This window comes from Cinclus cinclus, chromosome 2 (assembly GCF_963662255.1).
Source record: "Cinclus cinclus chromosome 2, bCinCin1.1, whole genome shotgun sequence".
NCBI classification, from domain to species: Eukaryota; Metazoa; Chordata; class Aves; order Passeriformes; family Cinclidae; genus Cinclus; species Cinclus cinclus.
In genome coordinates, this window is record NC_085047.1 from 96,506,328 (window position 1) to 96,532,029 (window position 25,702).

Here is a 25,702-nt window from a genome sequence, read left to right on the forward strand (position 1 = left end):
CTCCCAAGGGCCACTGCTCATCATGAAACAAACAGGTTCACTAAAAATGTTGAAGGTTTCATAGTATTCAGAACCTGAAACATACTAAAGTTTTCTGAAATGTAGAGTACATTATGAAAATCACCAAGGTAGTGTCACTTTTACTCATTTACTGGAAGATACTTGAAGAGCATTTTCAGTCTAATTCCTTGAAGCTGAAAGATTTCTGAAATACAATACACAATTTATATGTAACTTTCTTTAAGCAGAAGAAATCATATACAGGTATCATTACCAATAGTGTCCTCTTAAGATTAATATTGTCTATGTGAAGCAGATTTCCAGCTTTTGACAGAGAGCAGCAGTAACTAAAAAAAGGCTTTCCTGAAACTCCTAAGGATGAAATTAAAATAACTCATTCTGGATTATATGATTACACACACATACATATACATTGTGTATATATATATATGTATGTGTGTGCATCCCCAGGCTATTCGAGACTCCAGTCATGAAGTTGAAAATGCAACTAAAATAATCAGTTTTGCATAGCATAGCCATTTCTGTTTTAAAAGCTAAGTGTGGATCACCTTCACTTCTTATAGCCCTGAAGGAGGGAAAAGTGCACATTTCTTGGAAACATAGTGTAATTCATCAGACTTCACAACACTCTTCCAAGAAACTGCAACAATTCAGGTTGAAAGAAGGTACACACCTCCAGTTCACCTTTTAAGAGCTCACCTACATCCAGAACTGCTTCCTTTGTGATAACTCACATGGACTATTTCAAAAACTAAGTCACATACTAAAATATTCCATTATTCCTCAGCAAAGAGTCCTGATTCAGCGAACAGTTAAGAGCAGACTTAAAAACTGTCCTAGTTACAGCGACTATTCAAACTTCAAAACCCAATCGAGCAGTAGCACGGGAAGTGTCAGGTTACAGAACAACCCTGCAAAACAGAAAGTCCGCTGACACCAAAAGTAAGAGAAGAGTATCAGGCTCTTCGGTGGAGGCGGTAGCTCTGAACGGCGCCGAGCGCTGCCCTGCCGTCCGGGACTCGCTGCTCGCGGCCTCCGGCAGTGCGCGGCCCGGGGGTCCCTCAGCGCACACAGCGTGCCCGTTCTCCTCCATACCCGCTCTCCCTGCCTTTCAGCCCTAACCTGCCCTCCCCACAGCCACCCCCTAACCTCGCTCAGCCCTCCGTCTGACAGAGCAAGTGCCCGTTCGCATTCAGCCCCGGGTCTGTTACTTTAAGGCGAAATCTGCCCCCGAAAGGCAGCAAGTAGCGGAAGGAGGAGAAGGCATTAATTCGTTTCCTGTTGCTTTAATCTCTCCACTCTGGTTTTAGCAGCGCCGCCGGGGGCGTTCTGGCTGCTCGCCCGGACCGAGGAGGCCGTGAATGAGCAGCCAGAGGCCGGGCCGCTCAGGCCGCGGGAGGCGGAGGGGGAAGGCAAAGGGACGGACAGAGGCTGCCCGCCGCCAGCTACGGCCCCTCGCTGTCCGGGCAGGCGGGCCGGGCCTGGGGGAGCGGCGGAACCCGCCGCAGCGGGGGCCCGGCCGTGGAGGGGAGAGGGGCACAGGCTACGCACCCAGCAGGAGCCCGTCCATGTCAAAGATCAGGTGAGTGACCGGGTGCAGCGCGGCCGCCGAGGAGGAGGAGGAAGCGGCCATGGCGAGGCAGAGCAGCCGGAGCGCAGCAGGAGCCGAGGCAGATGGAGCCCGCTTGGGGCGAGAGCGGTCGGGCCGGGAGCAGCACGGGGCGGTCGGGGACGGGCGGCGGTTTTAGCAGCGCCTTGGGGCGGGCCGGGCTGGGCTAGCGGGACTTTTGGTCTGTCTTGTTCTGCTTCTAAAGGAAAGTCCGTTTCTCTTCTTGGGGCCTCTTGCAGAATAGCGCTTCTTGTCCAGAGAGGTTGTGGAGTCTCCCTCTCTGGAATTATTCAAGAGCCATCGGGATGCGTTTCTGTGCGGTGTGCTCTGGGATGACCCTGCTTCGGCAGGGCGGTTGGACCAGACGACCCACGGTGGTCCCTTCCAACCTGACCTGTCTCGTGATTCCTAAATCCCGTTTGGTGCTGCTGGCAGGAAAGACAGAAGAGTAGCTCTCAAGTTGACGCCTTGGACACTGTCTCCTCTGCGTGCCTGTGTAGAGATTTACAGCGGTAATATTAACGCCAGACTGTAGTTGAAACAAAAAGTGTAAATCCGTGTAAAACTGTGAGGGAAGAGTAAAGTAATGGGGAGAAAAAAAATATGTGAGGAAGGAGTTAATCTATCTCTTACAGGTTGCTGAGTGTAAAAATGGCTAATTGAAGGCTGTTTTGGGTCTTGTGTGTTTTTGCTGAAACATTCAAGAAGTTCTGAAGTTCAAGAAACAGGACTGTTCTTGAGATGAAGAAAAGTCTTCCTGCAAGGACACATCATCCGATTTTTACTGAGCAGTTGTGAGGGAAAGAGGGCACTTACCTCAGTTTTCCCTTTTGTATTTTTTAATCCAGGTGACTCTCCACTGGGCATCAAGATCACTGAAGCACCAGTTGCAGAGGCAGAGATGAAGAGCTGTGTTAGGCTCCCAAGGTGACATACTGGCTTGAAGACGTGTACTGCTATGCCTTTCTGTGTGAGGGCACCAGTTAGGTGCAGCTTCCCGTAGCAGAAGCACTGTCTCATTTGTAGGTAGGCCTTGCAGCAATTCTTTTTTCCTAACAGTGCCTTCATTTGAATTGGCAACTGCTTCACCATTTTAGCAAAATAGTGGAGTTTTTAAAGCCTTAGCTGTAGCTGTCAGATAGCTATATTTGAATTTTAATTTCATCTCATTAAGCATCTCAAAACCTATCTCTTGCAAGTACACTCACCCTACATTTGTGTGAAGTGTAGACAGAATTCTCCTCATACCTTCTCCTGTTCGGGAAATAAGAAGACAAATAAAATATCCTTGGCCTTTACTTGTACCTTTTGAATAATAAAACTTAATTTTCAAACAAAGTTTTTTCAGTTTTGGGTTGGTTTTCTCTTTTTTTGTCGTGTCTCATTCTGTAATGGTAATGCTGCTTAGGCCCTGTCTGGGTAGGCTAGGAAAAGGATTGTGCGCAGTACCTTCAATGTCTTTTAAAAATTCCACATGTAGTCATGAAATTGGTTCCTGTGTAGATTTAAGAAAATGGCTCCTGAGCTTTCAGATTTTTTTTTTTTGTAACCTTACAATATATGAGTATTAAAAATGCCCATGGCTGTTTTGTTTCTGCAATAAACACTGTGGGACAAGTCAATATTCCAGTTTTGTTTCCAGCAGATGTTTATAGTTTCTTTTGTAGCACACTTAAGTGGGAGCATATTTAGAATCAATAGATGTAAAATCCTAACTACAGTATGCCAAAAAAAGTTCTAAACTCTTAAAGGGAATTAAAAATTAGCAATTTCAATGCTTATAATAGTAGTATTATTCTGTCCTAAGAAAGAATGTGATTCTGCTGTAAGAGTATACGTTTGTGACAAATATTTAAACAGGATGGGTAATGATGTTACATGACAGTGGTAGATTTATCAACTTTCTTATTAGCAAACATTCTAAAAAGCTGCTTTTTAACTGTATATATGGTGACAGAGTAAAATGTTTATTTGTCACTCAGTGGATGTAGCTCTTCTTGTTACCTTGATTTGTTGTTCTAATTAGAAAAAAAAGCATTTGATCACAACTTCCATTGCTTCTAGCCTCCTAAAAAGGGGATAAAATCACTGTTTTTAGCATGTAAATTCCCAGTTCATCTGAGGAAACGGGTTTTGCAAAACTTTTGAGTATTTAAAGTGGAAATAAATCATAGGCAATCTATATGAAAGTAGCCCACAAAATTAAAGTTAATACAGAACCTGAACATTTTTAGGATTAAATGGTCTGGGTTACAAATGCTATGGTACACGTTTCAAGACTGTCACATTGCTGACAGGCTGATGACCTAAATTTTCTTTGCTTTGCTCCGGCTCATCAGTGATAATCAGTGTGATGTTAGCTTACTTGATTCTTCAAAGCTGTGTTCAAACGCAGGAGAATCTTCCCAAGGTAGACAGCTGTTTGGGTTTATTCTGTGTGACTAAGTCTTTTTACTAACAGTATGAAATGAAGTAAAAGTCCAAGCAACTTTTAATTCATGGTGGAGTATAGTTTTCTAGGTACATAAATAAGAGAATGTGCTGATCTAAGTTTTGTTTGAGCTGTCTTAAATATCTATGTAATGACTCACCAGTAGCATTTGGTTTTGTTGTTGGGTTGTTTTTTTCCTTGAAAAGGAGTGCAAATTTTATATTGAGAATTATGCAATTGATTTTTTTGTTTGCTGCTATTTTTCTATTACTTACTTGAAGCTGGCTTTGAGTTATGAGGACTTTCAATAACTTTAGTGGGAAGCATAATGTAGTTGAGTTGCAGTAACTACGAACACCAATAATTAATTATATTCCTACAAACCTGATGTATACCTACTGAGAAAAATGAACTTGGATGTAATAACCAAGATGTAATTCTGTAACTAGACTTGAATCCTGGAAAGTCTGAAGAGCACAATTAATTTCACATACCTTTTAAAAATTAATTAAAGTTGCTATCTGAGCATACACCAAAGCAGATATATGGTGTATATATGTGAGATAAAATGAAAATACTCAGGTGCCATGGGGTTATTAAGCATGCAACACAATGTTTTATGTACTCGGTCCTCTTAACCTTTTTTTTAACTTCTGTATTTGTTTGAGGTTTTTTTTACTTTGAGGCTGAAAGTTTTGTACATCACTGAAATTTATGTGGCTGAGTTCTTTCCTGGAGAGTAATAGCTTCAAAATCTGCTTCAGTGTTTTCATAGGTAATACATTTCATTCAGTTACTGCAGTTTCCTATTCCACTATTTCATATTGTGCTCAAAGCATGGATTCACTTACCTATTTCTTATGCCATTCATAGATGTGTCATGCACTATGTGTTTCACACAGAAATGACTGACTTTATTTTTCTTTTTCTGCAGGCACCTTGACAAAGAGGATAAACAGATTATAATCCGTTTTGGTTTGAATATTGAAAAAGAATTGAAAGACTTGAATAAATCCAGTAATTTAAAAGCTTTCATAATGATTTACATAAACAGTTGTTAAACCTACTATTAGTAACAAATTACTTGGAATGACTTAGAATTAAATGTAAATTCAAGTATCAGCTGAGATTCTCAACAGTTGCTATAGTTAAGCCTATAAGCCTTCAGAAAATGAAACCCCTCTCAGTGCTGGATGTCACCAAACATGATCTTTTCACCTTAAGATTATGAATTAGGTGAATTGTGTTGTTTCAGTTCATGTTTTTATAGGTGCAAAGTGGAACATGACCATAAGTCTTAAAGCAATTAAACAGTATAATGCAACTCCTGGTCTAGGTCATGTTTTATTGATTACATAAGTTAAAGAGTGTATATGCACTTTTAATCAATCACATGTGTCTTCTCTCAGCCAAGCATGCAGGGATAGGAGAGTCATCTGTTTTCTAGATTTTGGTATTGACCACCAGTTACGAGTGCGTTAATTACAAAGGTGTGGAAGATGTTATGTTATGCTGCAGGAGAATGAAGTGAGGATATGTGTTTCTCACGTGTTTATCTCAATAAATTTAAATAAGGCACTATATGAGGTTCTTAAGCAACGAGAGGTGAAATTCTAGGAAAGCTAACCAAGCACACAAGAGGGAACAAGGGAGTAATGCTTTGATATTTTTACATGTCAGTTGCTGTATTGATGGGATTGTACAACAGAACAAAGTTTCTGAAGCTGGGAAAGGAAGCCTTAATATCATAGCTTAGGGCCATTTTTTCTCCTGTTAAGGTCGCTGGAACCATTTACTCTTCTTTATGGATTGTGACTTAGCTTATTTGACATACATTTTGGTCTTCTAATAAAATACTGGCTGCACACAGGCAACTTGTTCAGCTGATTAGCAGCGTCATTGTAATGAAAAACCTGAAGTGCCTAATAGCTGGGTCCTGTTTAGCCTTAAACTATCAGAATGATTAGGACATAAGAGATTTCATTCCCCGATAAGATATGTTGTATCCTACTTTGTTTCTCCTATGATGTATTTTGCTGTGTAATTTTCATTTATTTATCTAACTTCCCATTGTTATTAACTTGGTTTTACTTTTTGTCTGCATGTGGATTTAATTGCTTTTTTGTTCATTTTACTACAGTCTGATTGTTACAGATTATAGGAAAATTTTGTATTGTACTGACATGTGGAATGCACATTCTGTGAACTTTTCAGAGCAAGTCATCTATCAGTTGGCAGTGAAAGGTGAAACTGAATGCAGTCACCCTTTCAGTGGTCCCTTTCAGTCTTGGGTTCCAAAGCTCAACCTTTTCAAAGGCTGTGGTAATTAGATCTTCAGATGGAGAAGAAAAAGAAAGAATTGCTGTTCTCAGGGTCACAAGGTCTCTAAGCCACTGATCTGTAATGCTGTTCCATGTTCAGGTTTTATATTCATGTTCCCTATTTGGGATGCAACAAGCTGCGGAGTTGAATCTCCAGAGCTCAGACATTCAGCCCACTTTGTGGCTGTGTGCCCATAAAAGTTTGTATCTATCCAGAAGAGTTGAGTAGAAATAAATGAACTGGCTGACACTCAGCCCAGAATGTCTGCATGATCAGGGAGAACATGCTGACAGCCTGGGGAGTACAGGGAGGCAGCTGGAGGCCAGCTATCATACAGTACTGTGACCTTTCTTTCTTTGCAGTGATTCTGGTGGTCTCAGCGTCTAGAAATATCTAGGCAGAAAAGCAATAGTACTGTGCTGATACATATGAAGTAGCAGCTCTGATGGGGAAGTAGAAATGGTGGAGAGAGAAGGGGCAGTGCCAAGCAGAGTTAGCCAACTTCTTGAGTCTCCATTGCAGCAGAGTTGTGTTGGACGTACAGGATGTTCCTTACTATGCGAGTTGGGACTTTTCCTTGGCCTCTGTAGTTAGTATGCCTCCCAAGCAAATCATCATTCAATTTATTTTTTTTTTTTAAATTCTCTTGCCCCAGAAGGTACTGCACTGATCTCCCATGTACAGACATGCGAATGTACTGGTAGTATATCTCAGAACATGCTCTTGTGCACAGGCAATGGTAAATATGCTTTGTGAGCACTGCCCTGTAAGACACTGATGAATTTTTGGTGAGGAAATAGTCCCATCACTAGGCTGTCCACTTACTTTAAGTTCAGCTTATGTTTACCTACCTTAAGGAATTAGCTTCAGTGTATTGTAACAAAACAGATGAGGAAATGATGTAGCTTTATTATTTTAGACTTGCAGTTGAGATGTTCTTTGTAGAAGACCAGTTACAGACACTTGTTTTCATAAAATATTTATGAAACATGTAACACCAGTGTAAATACTGATATAGTTAGATATTAGGGATACCTAGAAGAATGCAATGAAGTTCAAGTGCTGTCAAGCCAATCAGGCCCTGATTTTTTCCCTAAGACAGCTAGCTTCACTTAGTCAGGTAATCTCAAACATTTCACCTTGAGCTCTGTAAGGTGAATGATTCCTTACACTGACATTGCAGGTTTGCAAGAGTCCTCGATTCCCATTTCATGTACTTACATAGAGGTGAGACCACAAGAAACATTCAAGATCTAGATGAATTCTTTGCAATAGAATTGTATAGGCTTAAAATATCTGTCCAAACACTATGCCTAAAATTTTCTGAATCTTTCAATGGATCTTTTACTCTGCTAAGATACCTGTGTTTTCCCTGTATTCTTGTATTTTAAATTTCATTTCTTTAAGCTATTGTTGTAAGTTACACTTTCTGAAGCTTATAGCATTTTGATTGCTCTTCAGCGTTTTATGTTTTCTGTATCCTTAGAGTACGTCCAGCACCCAGGTACATTTATTGTAGCTGCAGGGTTTATAAATGACAAATAGAAGGTAATTTTTTGCTATTAGACTGCTGATTTTGTCCCAGATAGATCAACCCCTTTGAATTAACATGAGAGCTGAATTCCTGTCTTTGCCATAGTTTGGTTTTGACTGCTGATTAATCAGGTTGTACCAAGCCAAAAGCTCAAAACTTTTGTTCCTATATGTCCAATTTTAAATTTTCTCTGTGGTTCTCTTCTATATGTAGTTTCACTAATTAAGAGGAGTCAGTATCATACTTCAGTGAAAGAGACCAGGGACAATATCTCCAGCCCATTAAGAGCTTATTACCTCTTCGTGCAGTTCAAAATCTTTTCACACATTTTTAAGTATGAAAAACTACTATCTTCCAAGCCTAATGAGGCAGATATCTGCAAAAATCTGTGCTACAGAATGAATTGTTGTATCCCCATTTCAGAAATGTTGTTATGTGTCGTTTAGACCAGTGACTGCTACAAGCAGAAGGGGATAAGTATTATATTAATGACTCTGTTTGACGGCCTGGCTCCATAATCTGTTTTTCACTGACTTTTCCTTTTTATGCCAATAATTATGCTGTCATCTGGAAAAATTAGACTAATGCAATTTTCCAAGAGCCATTAACAAAATTTCTAATATTAAGATGGCGATATATCCTAATGTGCCATGCCAAAACTAAGCTTGTGTTGTGGTCATGAAATGGGGCATGATTAGGGTGTATTCTGGAGTTGCAGGGCATGGAAGAAAGACTGCAGGCTTCAGGGGGCATAGAGTTTCACTCAGGATGTGGCATTCTTGTCACCAAGTTTCTACCAGCATCAGCTAGGGTGATGTTGGCACTAATACTTTCTGAAGTTGGTGGAAATAAAGTAAAACATTGCCTGATTTCAATTTTTCAGTATTTGGATGATCATTAATTCTTGAAGGACCTGGCAAAGTGTGGGGACCTGAATATCCATGTGCTTTTTCTAACTTCATCACACCCAGGAAATAAATTACATTGTAGATCAAATGAAAAATATTTTTCCTACCTGTTCAAGCCCATCTTTCTTTAAAAATCCTGTTCTGTTTATGACTTGTGGTAGCTTAGACCAGTTTTATTTAATAGTCAGAAACTATGGTTATAAAAACTACAAAACCTGAATCTTTATTCTTGCATGGCATAGCCAACATGTTCTTCCAGTTAGACTCCCATATGTAAGTCATAACAAAAGTTAACCATAACCATTAAAAAAACTTTTAGACCAAAACTGTTAGACAGTGTCATAGAGTTCTATATATAAAAGCCTTTTGTATAAAGTCCTCTGCAAGCCACAGATTTCATAACTTCATGTAATGACTATCAAAATACCTTCATGACAACAGAATTTTCAGAGGGAGATTTGGCACTGGTTATTTGGACTAAGCTGAAGTTTAAGTATCTTTTTTTCACTGAAGATTTGTTCATGTTCTCTAGAATCCAATAACCCAATTTGTACAAAGTCCCTAGAACAGCAAAACCATTATCTTTAAATTCTGGGTAAGTGTTTTTCAAAAATATCCTTTGATACTAGCTATATTCCTTTTATTTCACTATGATGAGAAGTTAACAAATACCTTTTGGTTCGTTTTAGCTCTGTTGTTGCTGTTTTTAATTGGAGTCTAAGTAAAGTATAAGTTTGTCTTAGCAGATTTATGTGGAAGCAGAAGAATTTACATGTGCACCAACATCCAGGCAGACTAAGATAGCAGTGTATCATGTTTTATTTTTACCAAGACACTGTACCATACATGGTAGATGAACATTTAATGATGTGGTAAAGTTGGATCCTAAACTTCTAAAACTTTGGCAGAGATGTTTTGATGAGCTGAAACAAAGGATCTACCTTGCTGCAGCTCTGCCTTACCACTAAATTCCATTAAATTGAGTCATGCATCATTCTTCCTTCTTTTCATCCCAAACACTAATTGGAAACATAATGTACTTTTCCAGTTCAACGAATTGAACTCTTCTATACATTTGAATATTCATAAATAAAACGGTAGACACTGACTCAGATTTGTGACCAGAAGTCCAGAGTACGTTAAAAAATATAACATATTATGAAAGAAAAAAAAAATAGACTGTGTTCATATGCAACTCCGTGTTCATATCCTTGTGGAAAAAGAAACCCAAACCACAAAAACACCTGTTGGCCAAAATGGATAATATAATCCATTAAGTAACATAGATCGTTGGAGAACACATTACTGGGTAACATAGTACTCTATTGGCCATAGCTAAATGCAAGCCCCCCCTGCTGGCATTTCAGTTTTCACTCCTTCTTAAGCTTTGAAGTTTGCAAGTAATTGTCACTTTAGCACCCTTTAGTGGTGTTTAATCAAACATGGAAAAGAAAACCAAACAAGCAAACCCCTCTATTCAGTCTTCATTCAGTACTCTAATTTGAATATGAGAGGATGTTTATTTTTACACTCATTAACTCATTGTAATCTTTTGCATACTGTTATAGTTAGAATGAATAGATCCTTATACACTGCATTTTTGTTTTCCATATCAAATGCCTTGAATTGTCATGCTAATTAGCATAGACAAGTCTGTTTTTCATTCATTTTATCTATATTTTGTCATACATAACCTTGTTTTATCATTATGTCTAATTTACATAATCACAAGGTTTTGAATTAATGTCGCTTAATAATAGTTCTAATAAAATTTAAGTAGTTATTATTATGCATTTAAGAGTTGCAGTGTATGTGTGCAAGAAATGCTGTTTTGCCAGTGGATGTTGCTTCTCATCTGTTGTATCTCTAGTCTGCTTCTTCTGTCCATATACAGGGTTTTTTTAGTACCTTCTAAAATATTATCAATCTAAAAATATCATCAATCAAAGGGATTACAAAGTTACTGGCTATTTGTTTTAGAGAGATTGACAAGATTTAGAAAAAATTCTTTATATTCACGTGTTAAAGCTTTGAATAAACACAAGTAGTGCAGTAGTGCAGTTTTTCAAAGGCTTAAGGTTAGCATTTCCTGTTGGTATTTGAGATAGAGAATTCTTTCAAAGTTGTTAAAGTAGAATGTTATTTTAAGAGAGAGAGAGAGGAAAAATGCAGGAGAAAGCTCAGGATAAGCTGTACTGATTTCCTGAACCACAGAAAAAATGCAATTTAAACTTTGCATTTAGGCAGGTGTTGAAAAATCTTGCTTCAATTTCCAAGTGATGATTTCTCACCGTCATTGTGAGCTCACAGGTTTTGCCTGCAAGAAAAGTAAAATTTTATACTTAGGTTGTAAGGCTTGGATTGAGTTTTATCAGCAGTGGTTGTTTCACGTCTTTGGAGATACATCTTTATTTTCCAGATCAAATTTCCTCATGACAAATATATGAATTGGGGTGAGGAGGACAATTACTGAAAAGGAAGGTAATATGTCAACTAGCTAGGACTTTTTGAAGTTTAATGAATGATTTTTCACTTTGGGGTCCTTGGACTTTCTGGAAGCAATAATTTTCTGGGAGCACATGCAGTTTTTAACATAATGCATATTAAAGAAACCAGGATGGGCTCTAGTGTATGGTGTTTATAAAAAGAGAATCTCAAAATAATCTCTGCCTCCAATGGAAAAGTTTGAAAAACACTGATTTGAATTTATGCTTTAAAATGTGTTTCAGTGCAGCTTGTCCAAAGTTGCCATGTAGATATTCTGTAGGAATGCTTCCCATGTGTACAGAAGGCAGAAATATACCTGAGCTTTTGGCACAGCCCTTGTTTTCTAAAAATACAGTGCAAATTCATGAGTCTAACAGGAGATCTTCAGTATCAAACTAAAACAAGCAACTTGGTAAGGCATATGTATATATCCATTATGAGAACATGCTGAGATGGTTCCGTATTAGTGAAGCAGTGTCTTATCAACAAATCCTGTCAGTCTTGTATAAATTATCTTTCTTAGTGTTGTCCTTCTTCGCCTCCACCTTTCTGTTTCACTTCACGTGACTGAACTTTGTACCCATGTACTGATAAGTGTGCAGCCATCTTGTTTGCATAGGAGAGGCAAAAACTGAAACAATTCCATGCCGCAAGGTAAAACAACCTTTCTGCCCAAAAGTCTGTAATGTATATATAGTTTATTTATAAGCATTGGGGTAATATGTAGTTGGAGTTCATATTCTTTCACAGCTCAAAGAAAATCTTTGTGGCAGGAAGTTAGCAATTATGAGAAACAATAACATATTCAATGTTGTCTTTTCTGCATTAGCTTAATACACTGTATCTTTTGCAATGAAAAGGAGGTTGCTGACATCATAGACTCACATCTTTAAGATACTATCAAATATAGTGGCAAATTATTTTGCAACAGAATGCACTTTGTTATCAGGTATTGTTATGGAGTAGAAAATTTCCTGCCTTGAACAGATTAAAAGGAGTATAAGCATTACTTGAATTGTGAAAGCATTTTGAAGAAAATAGAAAGCAGGGTCTTTATGAACTAGATGATTTTCCCGCTGTGCCACAGCAGTTTTTTTTCTTAGTGCTTAAGCTCTGGTTGTTTAAAAAGTAATGTTAAAAGTGTATGTAATTTTGATTATGGAGTCTGTTTCAAGGATCAAATGGAAATGATTGTTAAATAGTTTTGGAGGGAAGTAGGTTTTGAAATAAGCTTGTCGTTTTGAACTGGTTCATGTGCAGGGTATGTAATCTGAAATAGTCCATTCAGTTCAAAAGTGGAAGTAACTTTTAAAGGGATATTAAATGAATTAATATTTTCCTTTGTAACCCCATACACATTCAAGTTGCAAACTTGGTATAAACACAGCTACTGAGGGGAGAGTGTCTGTAAGAGGAATCTCTGAGATAGAGGAGAATGGAAAAGAGTAACAGAAAGGGAAAAGGTAAGGAAAAAAATCATCACTTCTGGATAGGTTGAATCTGCCTGGCATAAACAAAAGAATTGCATTTGAGCAAACATACATACAAGAAGAAGGAAGATGAAAGAGAAGCCCATGAAGATAAACCAAAACAAGTGTTGGAACAGAATCTGACCATACATATTGCTTGCTATTCAGTTTTGTAATGACTCATTAATATGTATTCCATACATCCTGTGTTCTCACAAACATGTATTTTGCTTTTGCCCTTAGGATGCTCTGTAGGTGGATTCTAGTAAGGCCTGTGTTAAAGCCTCGTCAGTCCAGCAGCTGAGGTTGTGCTAACACAGGCAGAACCCCAATCGTCAATAGGGAGCACTGTGTACTGCTGGCCCCTGGAAGAGCGTTTGTTGAGGGAAGTCATGGAGGAGGCAGGCAGCGAGGCACAGCAGCACCGAGGTCAGTGACTAGTGCTAGAGAGGCAGTCACAATAGCAGCACGGGGCAAGCAGATTTGGAGGAGTTGAACCACTGCATCTGAAAGGTATTTAGCCTCAGTTTACATCAATGGCACACTGATACGGAATTCTTGAGTAAGAAGGGATTTGAAATAGGGTAGGGCATGGTTTAAAGATTAGAATTGCAGCAGAGTTTGAGGGGTGGCTTCTTGATTGTATGATCACAAGTTTGGGGATGAGGAGGCATGAAGTAAAAGTAATTTAGGTGAGAAGTTTAACTGAGAGGAGGACTACAGGACAACTGAGATGGCTTTTTAAGAAGTTCTTAACAAGAATTATGACTATGCCACTCCAGGCTTTGAGTACTCAAGTTTGAATAGCTTCAGGTATGCAGTGATAATGATTTTGGATTTTTTTTGCATCCTGGACAAATGTTTCAAATTTGGTGCAAAAATAGCCTCTTCTTTTTGTCTACCATGCTAAAGAATCAGTTGACTAGCCATACTCACAAGGAAATCTTAGAGTACAGAGCTCAAACAGATCTGTTTTTCTCTGTTATTGTTTATATTCTGCACTGCTGACAGAACTGACTATTATGATGAAGATTAGAAGCTACTGACATGGGTTAGTCACTTAAAAGAGCAACTCTTGGCATCACATCTCCAGGTCTCCTATATTATTATAATAGACAACTGGGTATGTTCTCTAGTGTAGCAGTTGTCTAATAATAGCAGTGAAGTATTGTCCTGAAAAAAGGCATTTTGAACAGAGGAATTGATATGTTCTTTCTCATTGATGAACAGAATCCATCCTTTAAAAACATAATGTTGCGTTGTACCTAAAGGCACAAAGCAAAGGAAAACATCTTTTCTTAAAAACTTACTTAAAAACATTCTTGTACAATAGGAAAAGCATGTTATTTGCTTCAGAAATACTGGCAGCATGCTCCAGACAAAGCCAAAAGATAATGAGACCCTTGGAGCTATTGCTGAGAAACTTTCAAATGTTAATGGAAAAGCTAATGCTGGTGTACCACAAGAAAAGGTGTGCCATAAGAAAATAGAAAAATGCCTTTTCTGAATACCTTTTAGTTTATTTATGATCTTAAAATGTCATACAAAATAAGGTGAAAATGAAATAAATTGCTATAGTTTTGAGCTACTGATAATTTTCATTTTGTCGTGTTGGGATTTTGCCTCAGCTCCTATGTACAAAAACAATGCTGTTCTGTTTAACAGCAAGAATTTACAAGTTTCATCAAGTTCCTATGTAAACAAGGAGTAAAGAACTAGAGAAAAAGAAGGGGAGAAAGGAAGGGAAGGAGTAAGGGTTTTCTTCTTACACAGGTCAGAACAAACCCAGATACCTCTGGCTTAATTGCTGTGTTTCTGTATTGCTGTAAAACTATATTTGCATTTCTGCACTGTTTGTTCAGGTATTTTTATTTTCTGTCTGTATTTTAGGATCCACTTAGCCTCTTCTTGTATTGTAGATGTATATTTTTAGTCTTGGCATTATTTGCTGTTTCAGGTATCCTTCAGTTTAAGACATTAATTTTAATTTTTACTTAATCCTATGATGTTTAAAGTCTATCCCTCAAATATTTTGCCAAGATAAGTATAGTCACATGTTGTTTTTTAGTTGATGGGAAAGTTGGTTATTCTTTTGTACAATTATTAAAATTAGTAAATGGTCAAATCTTTGGAATTGGGGATACAGATTTGGTTAATGTGTACGTGTCTTGTTTTGTAAATGTCTTTGCCATTTGTCTGGCGTATTTTGTAGCACACACATTTTTTCTATGTAGTTTGCAATCAGATGGCTGTATGGCCACCATGCAGCTCATCATCTTTCTTTTCCTAACTGTATAATTGTTCTTTCTAGGGTAAACATTTTCCTAGTTTGTAAGACCTCCTAATTTAATGATTCTTACATATTATTTTCAATTTTGTTTTGCAATGATTGTATTTTATTTTTAAGGTGTTTCATACTTTTATTGTTTAGTGAATAATATTAGTGGAGTATCTCTTCATTAAAGGTGGTTAGAAAATTGCTTATCATCCTACTCCCCTCCTCCCCCCTTTTCTGAAGCTCTTTTTTCATTATGTTACTTGGGGGGGGGGAAATAGAAATAGTGGATGGATAAAGCTATTATCTTTATTTTAATTTTTCATTAGGTGCTAAGAATTGGGCAATTTGAGAGTTAATCTTTTAACTCAAGTCAAAGTAATGCAGTAAAAATATCTCTCAGCTGAAAAGAACAAAAAAGTGGTTTATTTTCACCTTGCAAGTGCTGAACAGGCTATTTTTCATGTTTAAAAGTAAGGGAGAACAATTTCATTTTTAAATTGCCTCATTTAAAAAAGAAAAAATCTGGTGGTTTTTTGTTTGTTTGTTTAAGCACACTTTTTTTTTCCTGCTAGAAACACTTTTGTCAAAAAAATTCCTAACAATTTCATTCCTAACTATTTGCAGAATAAGGACAGCATTCCATGAATATTAGTTGTAGGACAAAAGTAACATAAACCAGATTTTCCGGTTTTAGAAACTGTAGGGAAGGAGCTTGCTCTTTAATAAGCTGCTGCTTGTCTATTTTTAATGTCTCTTACCCATGCAAATTAAAAGGAAGGAGAAGCTGTTTGTTTATGTCCTATGAGCCTCCTGCTTATAACAGCAACACCTTAAGTCAGTTGGTCTTAAGTTATTTTTTGCTTACTAAGCTTTGCCATTTCTCTCCCTCGTAAAAAGTTCACTTTTAGCTCTAGATGGATTCAATAACAGCAAAGAAATGTTTGGCTCCTAGTAATCAGTGAAAGTACTTTGCCATTGGATTCATTTATTCCTTTTAATTTTAAATGTGATGGGTTGGCCCTGGCTCACAGCCAAGAACTCACACAGCTGCTTACTCACTCCCTTTCTTCCTTCCTTCCCCAGGGATATGGAGAAAAATTAGTAGGAATGCAAGTGAGAAAACTGGTAGTGAAATAAAGACAGGAAAAATCCCTGTCGCAGGCAAAATCACTTGGGGAATACAAGTTAATTTACTGATAGATAACATAAATATTTAATTGGTTGGAGTACTGAGAAACAAAACAAAACAAGAAAAAGGACAAACATTTAATCTTACAGGAAAAGGTAGTTTTCCTCCCACTCTCCCAGGTTCAGCTTCAGATTTCTCTGTTTCAATTTCCTAGTCTCCACACCTTCACTCCAGACCTCTGCTCCTGCTGTGCTACAGCTGCGGGTTGTGCACAGTCCCTTCAGGGAGGCACTGGGTAGCACACAAGGCTGCAGTCAGTGCTTGGCTGTTTCCCTATGCTACTCCTTGCTCCACAGTGCCTTTGGGCATGCTCCTGATCCAGTGCAGAACACTTCCTACTGCTCTGGCCTTTTTGTTCTTTCCTCTTCCTCCTTTCCCACTGCTCCTCACAGCCTTTTCTCTCTGTTCCTCCCCACTCCCCCACTATTTTTGCACTTTCTTCAATATGTTTGCATACGGGCTCACCTGTGATCTGCAGTGGGTCCATTGCAGAGCTGCCTGGAACTGACTGTGTTAGCACAGAGCAGCTCCTGGCCTGTTCTCTCAGAGGCGTTGCCTGGAGTGCCCCTCCATTGTCAAAACAACCTACCTCTTCTTCTACCATTTATGTGACAGGACAGACATGTGCATCACTGTTCCATGATTAGAATGAATGAATTTCCCATGGGGTGATGAGGGGTCAGGAGAATATGTGAGATACTTGTACGTGTGAGTGGTGTTATGACTATAATATTCATGGTCCATGTGACTGGCTGAACAGTGCCCTTGGACAGTAAGACTTTTTCTTACCATGTATCAGGAACTGAAATGTTTTTTTCTTCTGTTACAAGGACCTAATGAAGGAAAGTAACAGGATCTAGTGATCACTGGCGTGTCACAGGCTGTTTTGGTTGCCTTGTGTGTGTCACTTGTAGGAAAGTAAGCAGAGAGTAAATGGGCTGAGCTCACACAGTCTGTTGGCTGGCCACATCTGACAACAGCTTCTTGATATATCTTCCTGCTTGAATAAATTCTGTTCTTTTATAACTATGTCAAAATAAAGTTTATTTTTCCAATCAGATTTGTGACTGTAACTTAAACACATGCTGGCTATAGCTGACTTCAGTTAGAGAATTACCAATATTCCTGTAAAGTAATCATTGCTGTTGGATCGATCACTCTTATCTCTTTTGTTTTAGAGTAATGAAAGAATAAAATATTTAAGATGGAATATTCGTCATATTGCTATACAGTCTGGAAAGGAAAAATAATCCCTTAAATTAATCCCTTGGAAGAAAATTTTGCTACTAATACTCATTGGACTATGTCCCCAGTTCTTAGATTTCTAGTAGGAATTGCCACAGAGTAAGAAACAATTACACCAGTAAGGTTGGTAGAGCACTAATTGAAAAACTTAATGTTTGTTTATTATAAAAAGGTGTTTTTCTCATGTTTCATACTGAGAGCATACAGGCAACCCATCATCAGGGTGGGATTTATTTCATGTAACTATTACTTTTTTATAAATCTAGTTTAAAGTAGCTGTTAAGGCTTTCTAGTCTGTGGAAAAAGGTCATGAGCATCCCTTCCAAAATTTCTTTATAGCAGTCTTAAAAAATTCTTAAGGTGCCTGTATGTTCCTATTAATTAAAAAGAAAGCTTAGGTAGTTAGCTCAGACTAAATGCCTAACTTAAAGATGAATAAATTCGTATGGGTTGGTTTGTACCATGAGTGCCTATTTGCTGTGGGCCGTATAGGTACTTAAATTCTACATGGGTAAAATCACTACTGGTTGCATTTAGTCTTGTCTTAATTTTTCTATCTAGTACAGTCAGCAATATTGAGAGTCCTTAAGTGGACTTATCATAATGGAAGTATAAATAAAAATATAACTGGTATAAAAATAACTCTTTGAGAAAAGACTAATTCAAATGCATTTTTTTTTAAATGAAGCATCATTTTGGAAATTGCATAATAACATACAAGGTCATTTTGCTGATGTGTTACTTGCTAGCTTTATGAAGCAAAAAAAGATTAACTGGCCATTTCCTGCAATTTTCTCTGGTAAACCACTCTGTCTAGAAACGTGATTGTAGGTAGAAGAATATGGTGTTATAAAATCCAAAGATTTGATCTTGGGAGACTCCAGAAGATTTCATTAAATAATTCTGGGGAGAGAGGTGGGTTTTGGTTTGGGTTGTTTGGGTTTTTTTTTTCTGTTTGGTTTCATGTTTTCCTCTGATAGACATTCAAAGGCTACTGTTTCAGTGAAAAGGGTTTAGGAACTGCTTTCAAATTAAAGAAAAATAAAATTCAATGTTAAATGGTTGTGATACTGCTCTTTCAATGACTTACAGCAGGACTTAAATACCAACCTTCAGATCTGTGCACTGTCTCTATGAAGGCAGTGTGTTGGTGAAGTTGAGTGTTTTAGTCCCATGTTACTTGAATTAGAACTTGTGTTTAAATTTCCTAAAACACTGCAGTGAATATGAATGGAAACTCAAAGGAAACTAGTTTGGCTGCAGTTAGTCAAAAGTGAAGATTTTGTAACCAATTAGTGAGATGAAGCTGTGGTTTTTGTATTGTCCAGTTCAAATAGATATAACCAAACTGTTAATTTTATGTGTAAGAGTCACAGTCTTGCAGAGCTTTACAGTCATTTTCTGCTTGCATAACTCTAAAGTGCAGAATTTTAGGCACATAACTTCTTCTGCATGTTCATTTGACACTCTTGAAGAAGACATTGTCAAAAATAGTCATTTCACTCAACATCTGTGTATATTAAAAAAAACACTGATTCAACATGTTTCAAAGCTATTAAGTAAGCTAAGCATCATGGCTGAGTTTAGCTAAGTCCTCAAAGTATGTAAGAAAAATTTATTTAATTTGATTTGGAGACTTACATCTAGTCTCCATGAAGTGACATGACATAGTTGCTAGTAGTTAGTTACTCGTGATTGTCATTTTTTTTTTTAATTTTTCATTCTGAGCATGGTGTATAACTGGAAAATAAAATTACTACCAGTCTTATTTCAAGGATCTTTCTTACATTGCTGACCAGAGCCCATAACCAAAATCAACTTTTTAATGAGTGTTTGGCTAATGGAGAATATTGTGCAACAGTAGTAGGGTAAAAATGTATGTGCTCTAATGTGTCTATCTAGTTATATAGGATTTTATTAAAAATAAAATAATTACATTATATCACAAAAGTTTGTATTTTACTCCATTCAGGTTATAATTTGCTACCAGAATGTTTATTATTTGTTAATGCTGCTTTTAAATTCTGTAATTTAGTTGAGACAAAAGTAGAAAATTCTTGAGAGACCATGTTAAAAAGATACCTAAACTAAACTTGTATCTGATAAGATCTCTGTGGCTTCATCTCTATTTAATTCAGATTTGATAATTATTTGAACTGAAGAAACATGATTATTTGTTTTAATGTTTTTCCCAGTTTATATTAAGTGAAATTTCTTTCCTGCAATGAGACAACTTTTAGTCAACTAAATACAGATTTTCATATATGTATATAGTTAAGATGCATACTGAAATATAATAAAAAGCTTCAGGAAAGCAGTTACATTACATCAAAGATTCAACAGATATTACCAACTTGTAAAAGAGGAATTAATTGAGAGAATTTAGCAAATCTTAAACTGACACCAGAAAATAATCAATTACACATAATATTACACTGCTATTTCTTAAAATTTAAAAGCTTACTTTTTTTTTGTTTGTTTCTCACTAAGATGAAGAATTTACAGAATCTTATGGAGGGTAGAGTTGTCTCTATTTTGTGTATTTTTGTAAATTTTGTCTATTGTGATTTTTTTATGACTTCAGAGAATTTTTTTTGAGTTCGAACATTTAGTTAAGCAAGGTAATTTTCTTTCTTTTTTTGCATACTACTTAAGGGTAACAGCATTTTTTAATGAGCTCAATATCTTTAAATGTTGCTTATTTCATCAAGAAAATACTGTACCTTCAAGGATAAAGTATATTAAGCATTTTCTCAAAAGGTTCTGTTACATTAAAAGCATAGTTTACAGATAAATTGCTTAATCAAAGTTAATAAAAATGCTGAAATTATTCAGTTGGGAAGAGATGGGGTTTTTTTATTATTTAATTGTTCTTGTAAAGATGCATATGTATGTGGTAGTCAGATGATTATCCAGCACACAGTTGGATAAATACATCATGTGACAGGTGAGCAGCTGGCTCGTGGGTCAGGTGCAAAGGGTTACGGGGAGTGGGGTGACCTCAGACTGGTGACCTGTCACTAATGGGGTTCCACAGGGCTCCATCTTAGGCCCAGTACTCTTCAACGTCTTCATAAACAATGCAGGACTGGAAAGTACACTAAATGAACTTGCCAGTGGTGCTAAACTGGGAGGAGCTGTTCACTCCCTTGAAGGCAGAGAAGCCCTTCAGGTACCTCAATAAATTAGAGGACAGAGCAATCACCAACAATGTGAAGTTCAACAAAGGCAGGTGCCAGATTCTGCACCTGGGATGGTGCAACCCTGGATGTACAGACAGACTGGGGAAGGAGATTCTGGAAAGCAGTGCAGGGAAGGGACATGGGTGTCCGGGTCAATGGCAAGTTGAACATGAGCCAGCAGAGCCCTGGCAGCCTGGAGAGCCAACCCTGTCCTGGGGACATCAGGGACAGCATGGCCAGCTGGGCAAGGGAGGGGATTGTCCTGCTCTGCTCTGAGCTGGGGCAGCCTCACCTCCAGTGCTGGGGGCACTTTGGAATGCCACAATACATAAAATAAACTATTAGAGAGTGTCCAAAGGAGGACAGTAAAGATGGTGAAGGGCCTTGAGGGGAAGCCCTGTGAGGAGGAGCTGAGATCACTTGGTCTGTTCATCCTGGAGAAGGGGAGACTGAGGGGAGACCTCACTGCAGTTACAACTTCCTCATGAAGGGAAGAGGAGGAGCAGGCACTGATGTCTGCTCTCTGGTGATCAGCAACAGGACTTGAGAGAATGGGGAGGTTTATGTTGGATACTGGAAAAAGTTCTTCACCCAGAGGGTAGTTGGGCACTGGAACAGCTCACTAAGGAAGTGGTCAGAGCACCAAGCCTGACAGAGTTCAAGAAGTGTTTGGACAACACTCTTGGGCACATGGTTCAATTCTGGAATGGTTCTGTTCAGGGCCAAGAGTTGGACTTTGATGATCCTTGTAGGTCCCCAACTTAGGATATTCTATAATTCTATGACAGACATATCTTGAGTCAGTTTTCTTGATGGGGAAAAAGAAAAAAAAACCAATTCTTTGACCAGCATTTTTTAATGAAGACAATTAAAATTTAAAAGAAGTATTTGGTAAAATAGTGGGTTGTGTCTGTTTGGGGATTTTCTTTCATTCATTTGTTCTTACATATTTATGCTTTGGGTTTTTTAAATTCTAGTAGAAAATACGTATTAGAATCCCAAAAATACAGTTTGGAGATATGTAGAAAAAGTAGGACATGTATATGCCCCACATACATATGTGCATATTAACACATCTGTGTGTATATGTATGCGTGTCTATAGGTTCCTATACAGTGATTGAAGTATTGTAGGTTGAAATGGGATATTGAAATACAAATTCTTATTGTGGCTTTTGTTGTAGGAGATTAAGCACCTCTTGAGTCTATTCAACTTATCGGCTGCTTTAGAAAGAAATAAGCTACTTTTAGTTGTATTATATCACAGGGAAAGTGAAGCAGAGGTTAAAACTTGCACTTACGTGCCCCACATACAAAAAAGAAGGAAAAATGTTGGCAGATGAATGTGAATCACAAGCCTTTAAAGCTGATGCTTACTGAAGGAATATCTAAAGAGTGTTACGGAAGTAAAAACATAAAATCAAATTGTTTCAATGCAAAAAAACGACCCAAACCAAAAGTTTATTAATTAAAAACAGACTGTAACAAATCCATGAAGGTTAAAAGATCCATGGAGAAATATTCATTTCAATATTCTCCTCTCCAAAATGCCTTTAATGCTGACTGCCAAGAGCTAAAAGGGTATGCTAGTAAAATAATTTTTTTGCCAGGCTTTTTTTTTTAAATCTTTTCTTAAGCATTTGAATTGGCTCTGGACAGAGAGGAAGCATTAGTTAGCTGGAAGCTTCATCTGATTTTGTGTTGCCATTTTCCTGTTAGATCTACACATGCTTGTTTTTTTTTCACCAGGAGAAACCCTGGTGTAATACAGACAGCCCTCAGCATTCTCAGAGCTTCATTCTTCTCACGTCCTTCCCTTTTAGCTCCTTTGAATTTCTTTGCTGTTGTCTGTTCCACTCAATTTCATCCATCTGATTTTTCTTGCTTTCTATGCACATCCTTTTCAAGACACATGAAAATCTGCTGCAGAAAGAGTACACCAGAGAAATCATTGTTGTTTGGATTATTTATTTTCCGTTTCCTTGTTGATTTCACTTCAGGGACATTGTATCAGGTGAAGGCAAATAGTTCAGTGTGTGAGAGTATCTACAGATACTCCTTCAGAGTAGAGAAGTATCCAGCAGTATTGTATCAGAGACAGACTTCAATAATTCAACTTTTGACTGATTTACCAAATGAGAAATGGAGGTATAAAATGAGGCTACTTTCTGCAGATCTTGCAAGCATCCATGCAACTCTACATTATGTCACCAACATATAACGTCTCTTTTTCAACGTACTCATTGCCATTCACCTTTGAGACCTTTGCAGTCTGAACATAAGAGTAGGAACAGATCTGGCAGCAGTTTGTTCCTGTCCTCTTGGGTCAATTTGGGTGTTAATTGTTCTCTTGGAATGCATGGGAAGCAAATCACATTTGTTTATCTTTTCAGGGAAGAAAGGTAGGGGCTACACAGCTTCATTAGTATGATTATTTGATGAAGGATGTGTTAGATGCATCCTATGCAGAAATGCATTTACTCTTTTAGACTTACAGTCTGTGTATTTATTTTCCATGTCTAAAATGAAGTAGATTGCTTCCCATGGGATAAACAAATTAACAGTATACTGGAGTGATACGGCTGAGATCTTTAGAGGCTTCTGGATTAAGTCTAAGCCAGAACTACCAGAACTATGTGTTTATAAAATTTACCTTAAGCAGTAAAAAATAGCTAATATATTTATTAGTGTTTTGTCTGTATGTGAACTATCACTAAAAGACTTAAAGCCCTCTTTGCACCTATGCTTTCTGGCAGAGCAACAATAATGAACTTGGGATTCAGAAGTGCAAGTCTGTTATGGTAGTCCCAAATCTTGTCTTCCTAGGTTCTTTCCAATCAGTTCTCTTCATTTACCACAATCATAATTCCTCAGCTGTTTCCTCCCAGACATTACCAGTTCTCTCTCACCTCTGTTCCTCAGTTTTGTTTTCGTTCACTGTCATCCATTCCAGTTTCTTTATTTCTCTACCATTTCTCCTAATTTCTGCCTTCAGTTCTCATTCCAGCTTGTTCTCAGCTTCCATTCTTGCTGTTAAAGTCAGAGTAAACTCTTATACTTCTGCCTATTTTGGCTCCTCTACAAATAATTTTACCCACCTCACTTCTTTGTGAATCTCTCTTACTTGGTGTCTAGTCTCTTTGTACCAGGTCTTTCAGTTTTGACTTCTTTATCTTCTCTCCAATTATTTTTATCTACCATAACTCATTGGTTTACAAGATTTTTCTTTCTTGACCAGCTATACCCATTCTCTCTGGAAACTGTCTCTACCTCCTTTTTCTACTCTTTCACTTACAAATTTCTACCTTAGTCCTGGTTTCTTCCATTTCTTGTCCAAGAATAATGCAGAGGGCAGGTGTGATTCATGCCTCGCCTGCATTTGGAGAAGGTTTCCTGCATGCAGAAAAGATGGGAATCTTACTAAGAGACAGAAGAGAGTCTCTGTTCTTTTTGATGTGTATGCCTGGCACAGCCCATTAAAGCCTGAAGGCACTCAGTTTCATCCCAGGCATGGTCAGTGCAGTTTAACTCAGAGATAGGACAGGTTCTGATTAAGGTAAAATAGCATTCATATCATGTACATCTGCAAATACTCTGCTTTTACCCTAAAAGTGTACGATGACATGTTTTATTGTGTACAATACATCCTTCTTCCTGTTTTAGGTTGGATATGGCATGAGCATTGTTTATAGAACATTGTGATGTGAGCTAAAACATTTTTAATTGTTTTTGCTTTAGACCCTGGTATTTATAGTGTTTGTGAAGAGCCTTTTCTTAAATGCACTCCTTACAATAATTTAATAGTCCATTTCTTCACTCTCTATCCCATAATATTTATTCCTTTCCAGAAATTTCAGCTGTGTTTTTTTTGGTCTCCTGTTGTTGAAGAGAAATTCAGTCATTTACTTCATCGGTGGAATTCATTACCTTTTTTTTTGTTTTCTGCAGTGAGTCTTGGAGGTTTTGGTACTAAATGATTTCAGGTTCTGTATTTCTAAAATAACATTTATAATTAGAAAAAACAAACAAAAATCCCCAAAACAAATCCAAAAAGCAAACACACACAAAAAAAGAAAAAAACCCCAAGCATTGTTAGCTTTTATGATTTATTGCTATATAGTGCATGTGTATATGCAAAATTGCCACTGAAGTTGTACCTAGTTATTTATTTGTCTTTATTTAAAGGCTTCATCTGTGTAAAGGAGTGGAAGGAAAATTTAGCCATATGCTTAAATATGCATTTTCATTTTTAAGAAATATGGGAGAGAAGATGTTTTGAAAAACTTTCAAGGAAAAAGAAACGAAAATATTCAATCCTTTTTTCTTTTACTATGCAAGGTGTAAGAATAACAGATTAGATTAACAGTCTATTTATTACATTTTCCACCTGTTCTTACATACCAGGAAGAAGATGGGGCTCCTTTTACTTCTAATAATTTTTCAGTGTGCCATAAACAGTGTCAAAACACACAGTGTTTCAAAGCCCAATATAATTTTACTGATGGCTGATGATCTTGGTATTGGAGACCTGGGATGTTATGGGAACAGAACCTTAAGGTAGGATGATAATTTGGTGGAATCATAGCTTTATATTTAGTTTTCAATGGATTTTTTAAATTAAAAATGCCAGAACATTCAGAGGTTTGAGTAAGTTTTTTATGAGTAACCAAAGTTAATAATTTTCTAGTGATTTGAATATTCAATCCTTATTTTCTTTTTTTGACCAAAGGCTTAGCTAACACATTTATCCTTTTAAAAAGTTGCATTATAAACAGAAGACTGAGCAACCAACCAAATAAGGGTAGCCCTAGAGAACTGAAGTATAATCAGCAATTTTCTTCTAGAATATACATGACACGAGCACTATGAATTAAACGTATTTTGAAGCACTCCTGATTTTGGACAAGCTTGTTGTTAACTAATTAGAAATAAAGAGCTGATATTTGCCCTTAATTTATCTTCATACAGTAGTCAATATATTAATTAAAACAAATGTTAGTATACTTGAATAACACATCAGTGTGCCCT

The 25,702-nt window shown here is 37.3% G+C and overlaps 2 protein-coding genes across 2 annotated transcripts in view; one reads left to right on the forward strand and one right to left on the reverse strand.

Moving 5' to 3' along the window:
• PUDP (pseudouridine 5'-phosphatase) overlaps window positions 1-1,654 on the reverse strand; it is a 62,980-nt gene extending 61,326 nt beyond the window's left edge. Inside the window, exon 1 of the mRNA XM_062515096.1 lies at window positions 1,573-1,654. Coding sequence (XP_062371080.1) covers window positions 1,573-1,654 — 82 coding nt within the window. The remainder of the gene's footprint in view (window positions 1-1,572) is intronic.
• Window positions 1,655-22,790: 21,136 nt separating this feature from the next.
• Window positions 22,791-25,702, forward strand: part of STS (steroid sulfatase) — an 83,499-nt gene continuing 80,587 nt past the window's right edge. Inside the window, exons 1-2 of the mRNA XM_062515097.1 lie at window positions 22,791-22,822; window positions 25,079-25,231. Of these exons, the coding sequence (XP_062371081.1) occupies window positions 25,086-25,231 (146 nt within the window). The 5' untranslated portion in view covers window positions 22,791-22,822; window positions 25,079-25,085. The remainder of the gene's footprint in view (window positions 22,823-25,078; window positions 25,232-25,702) is intronic.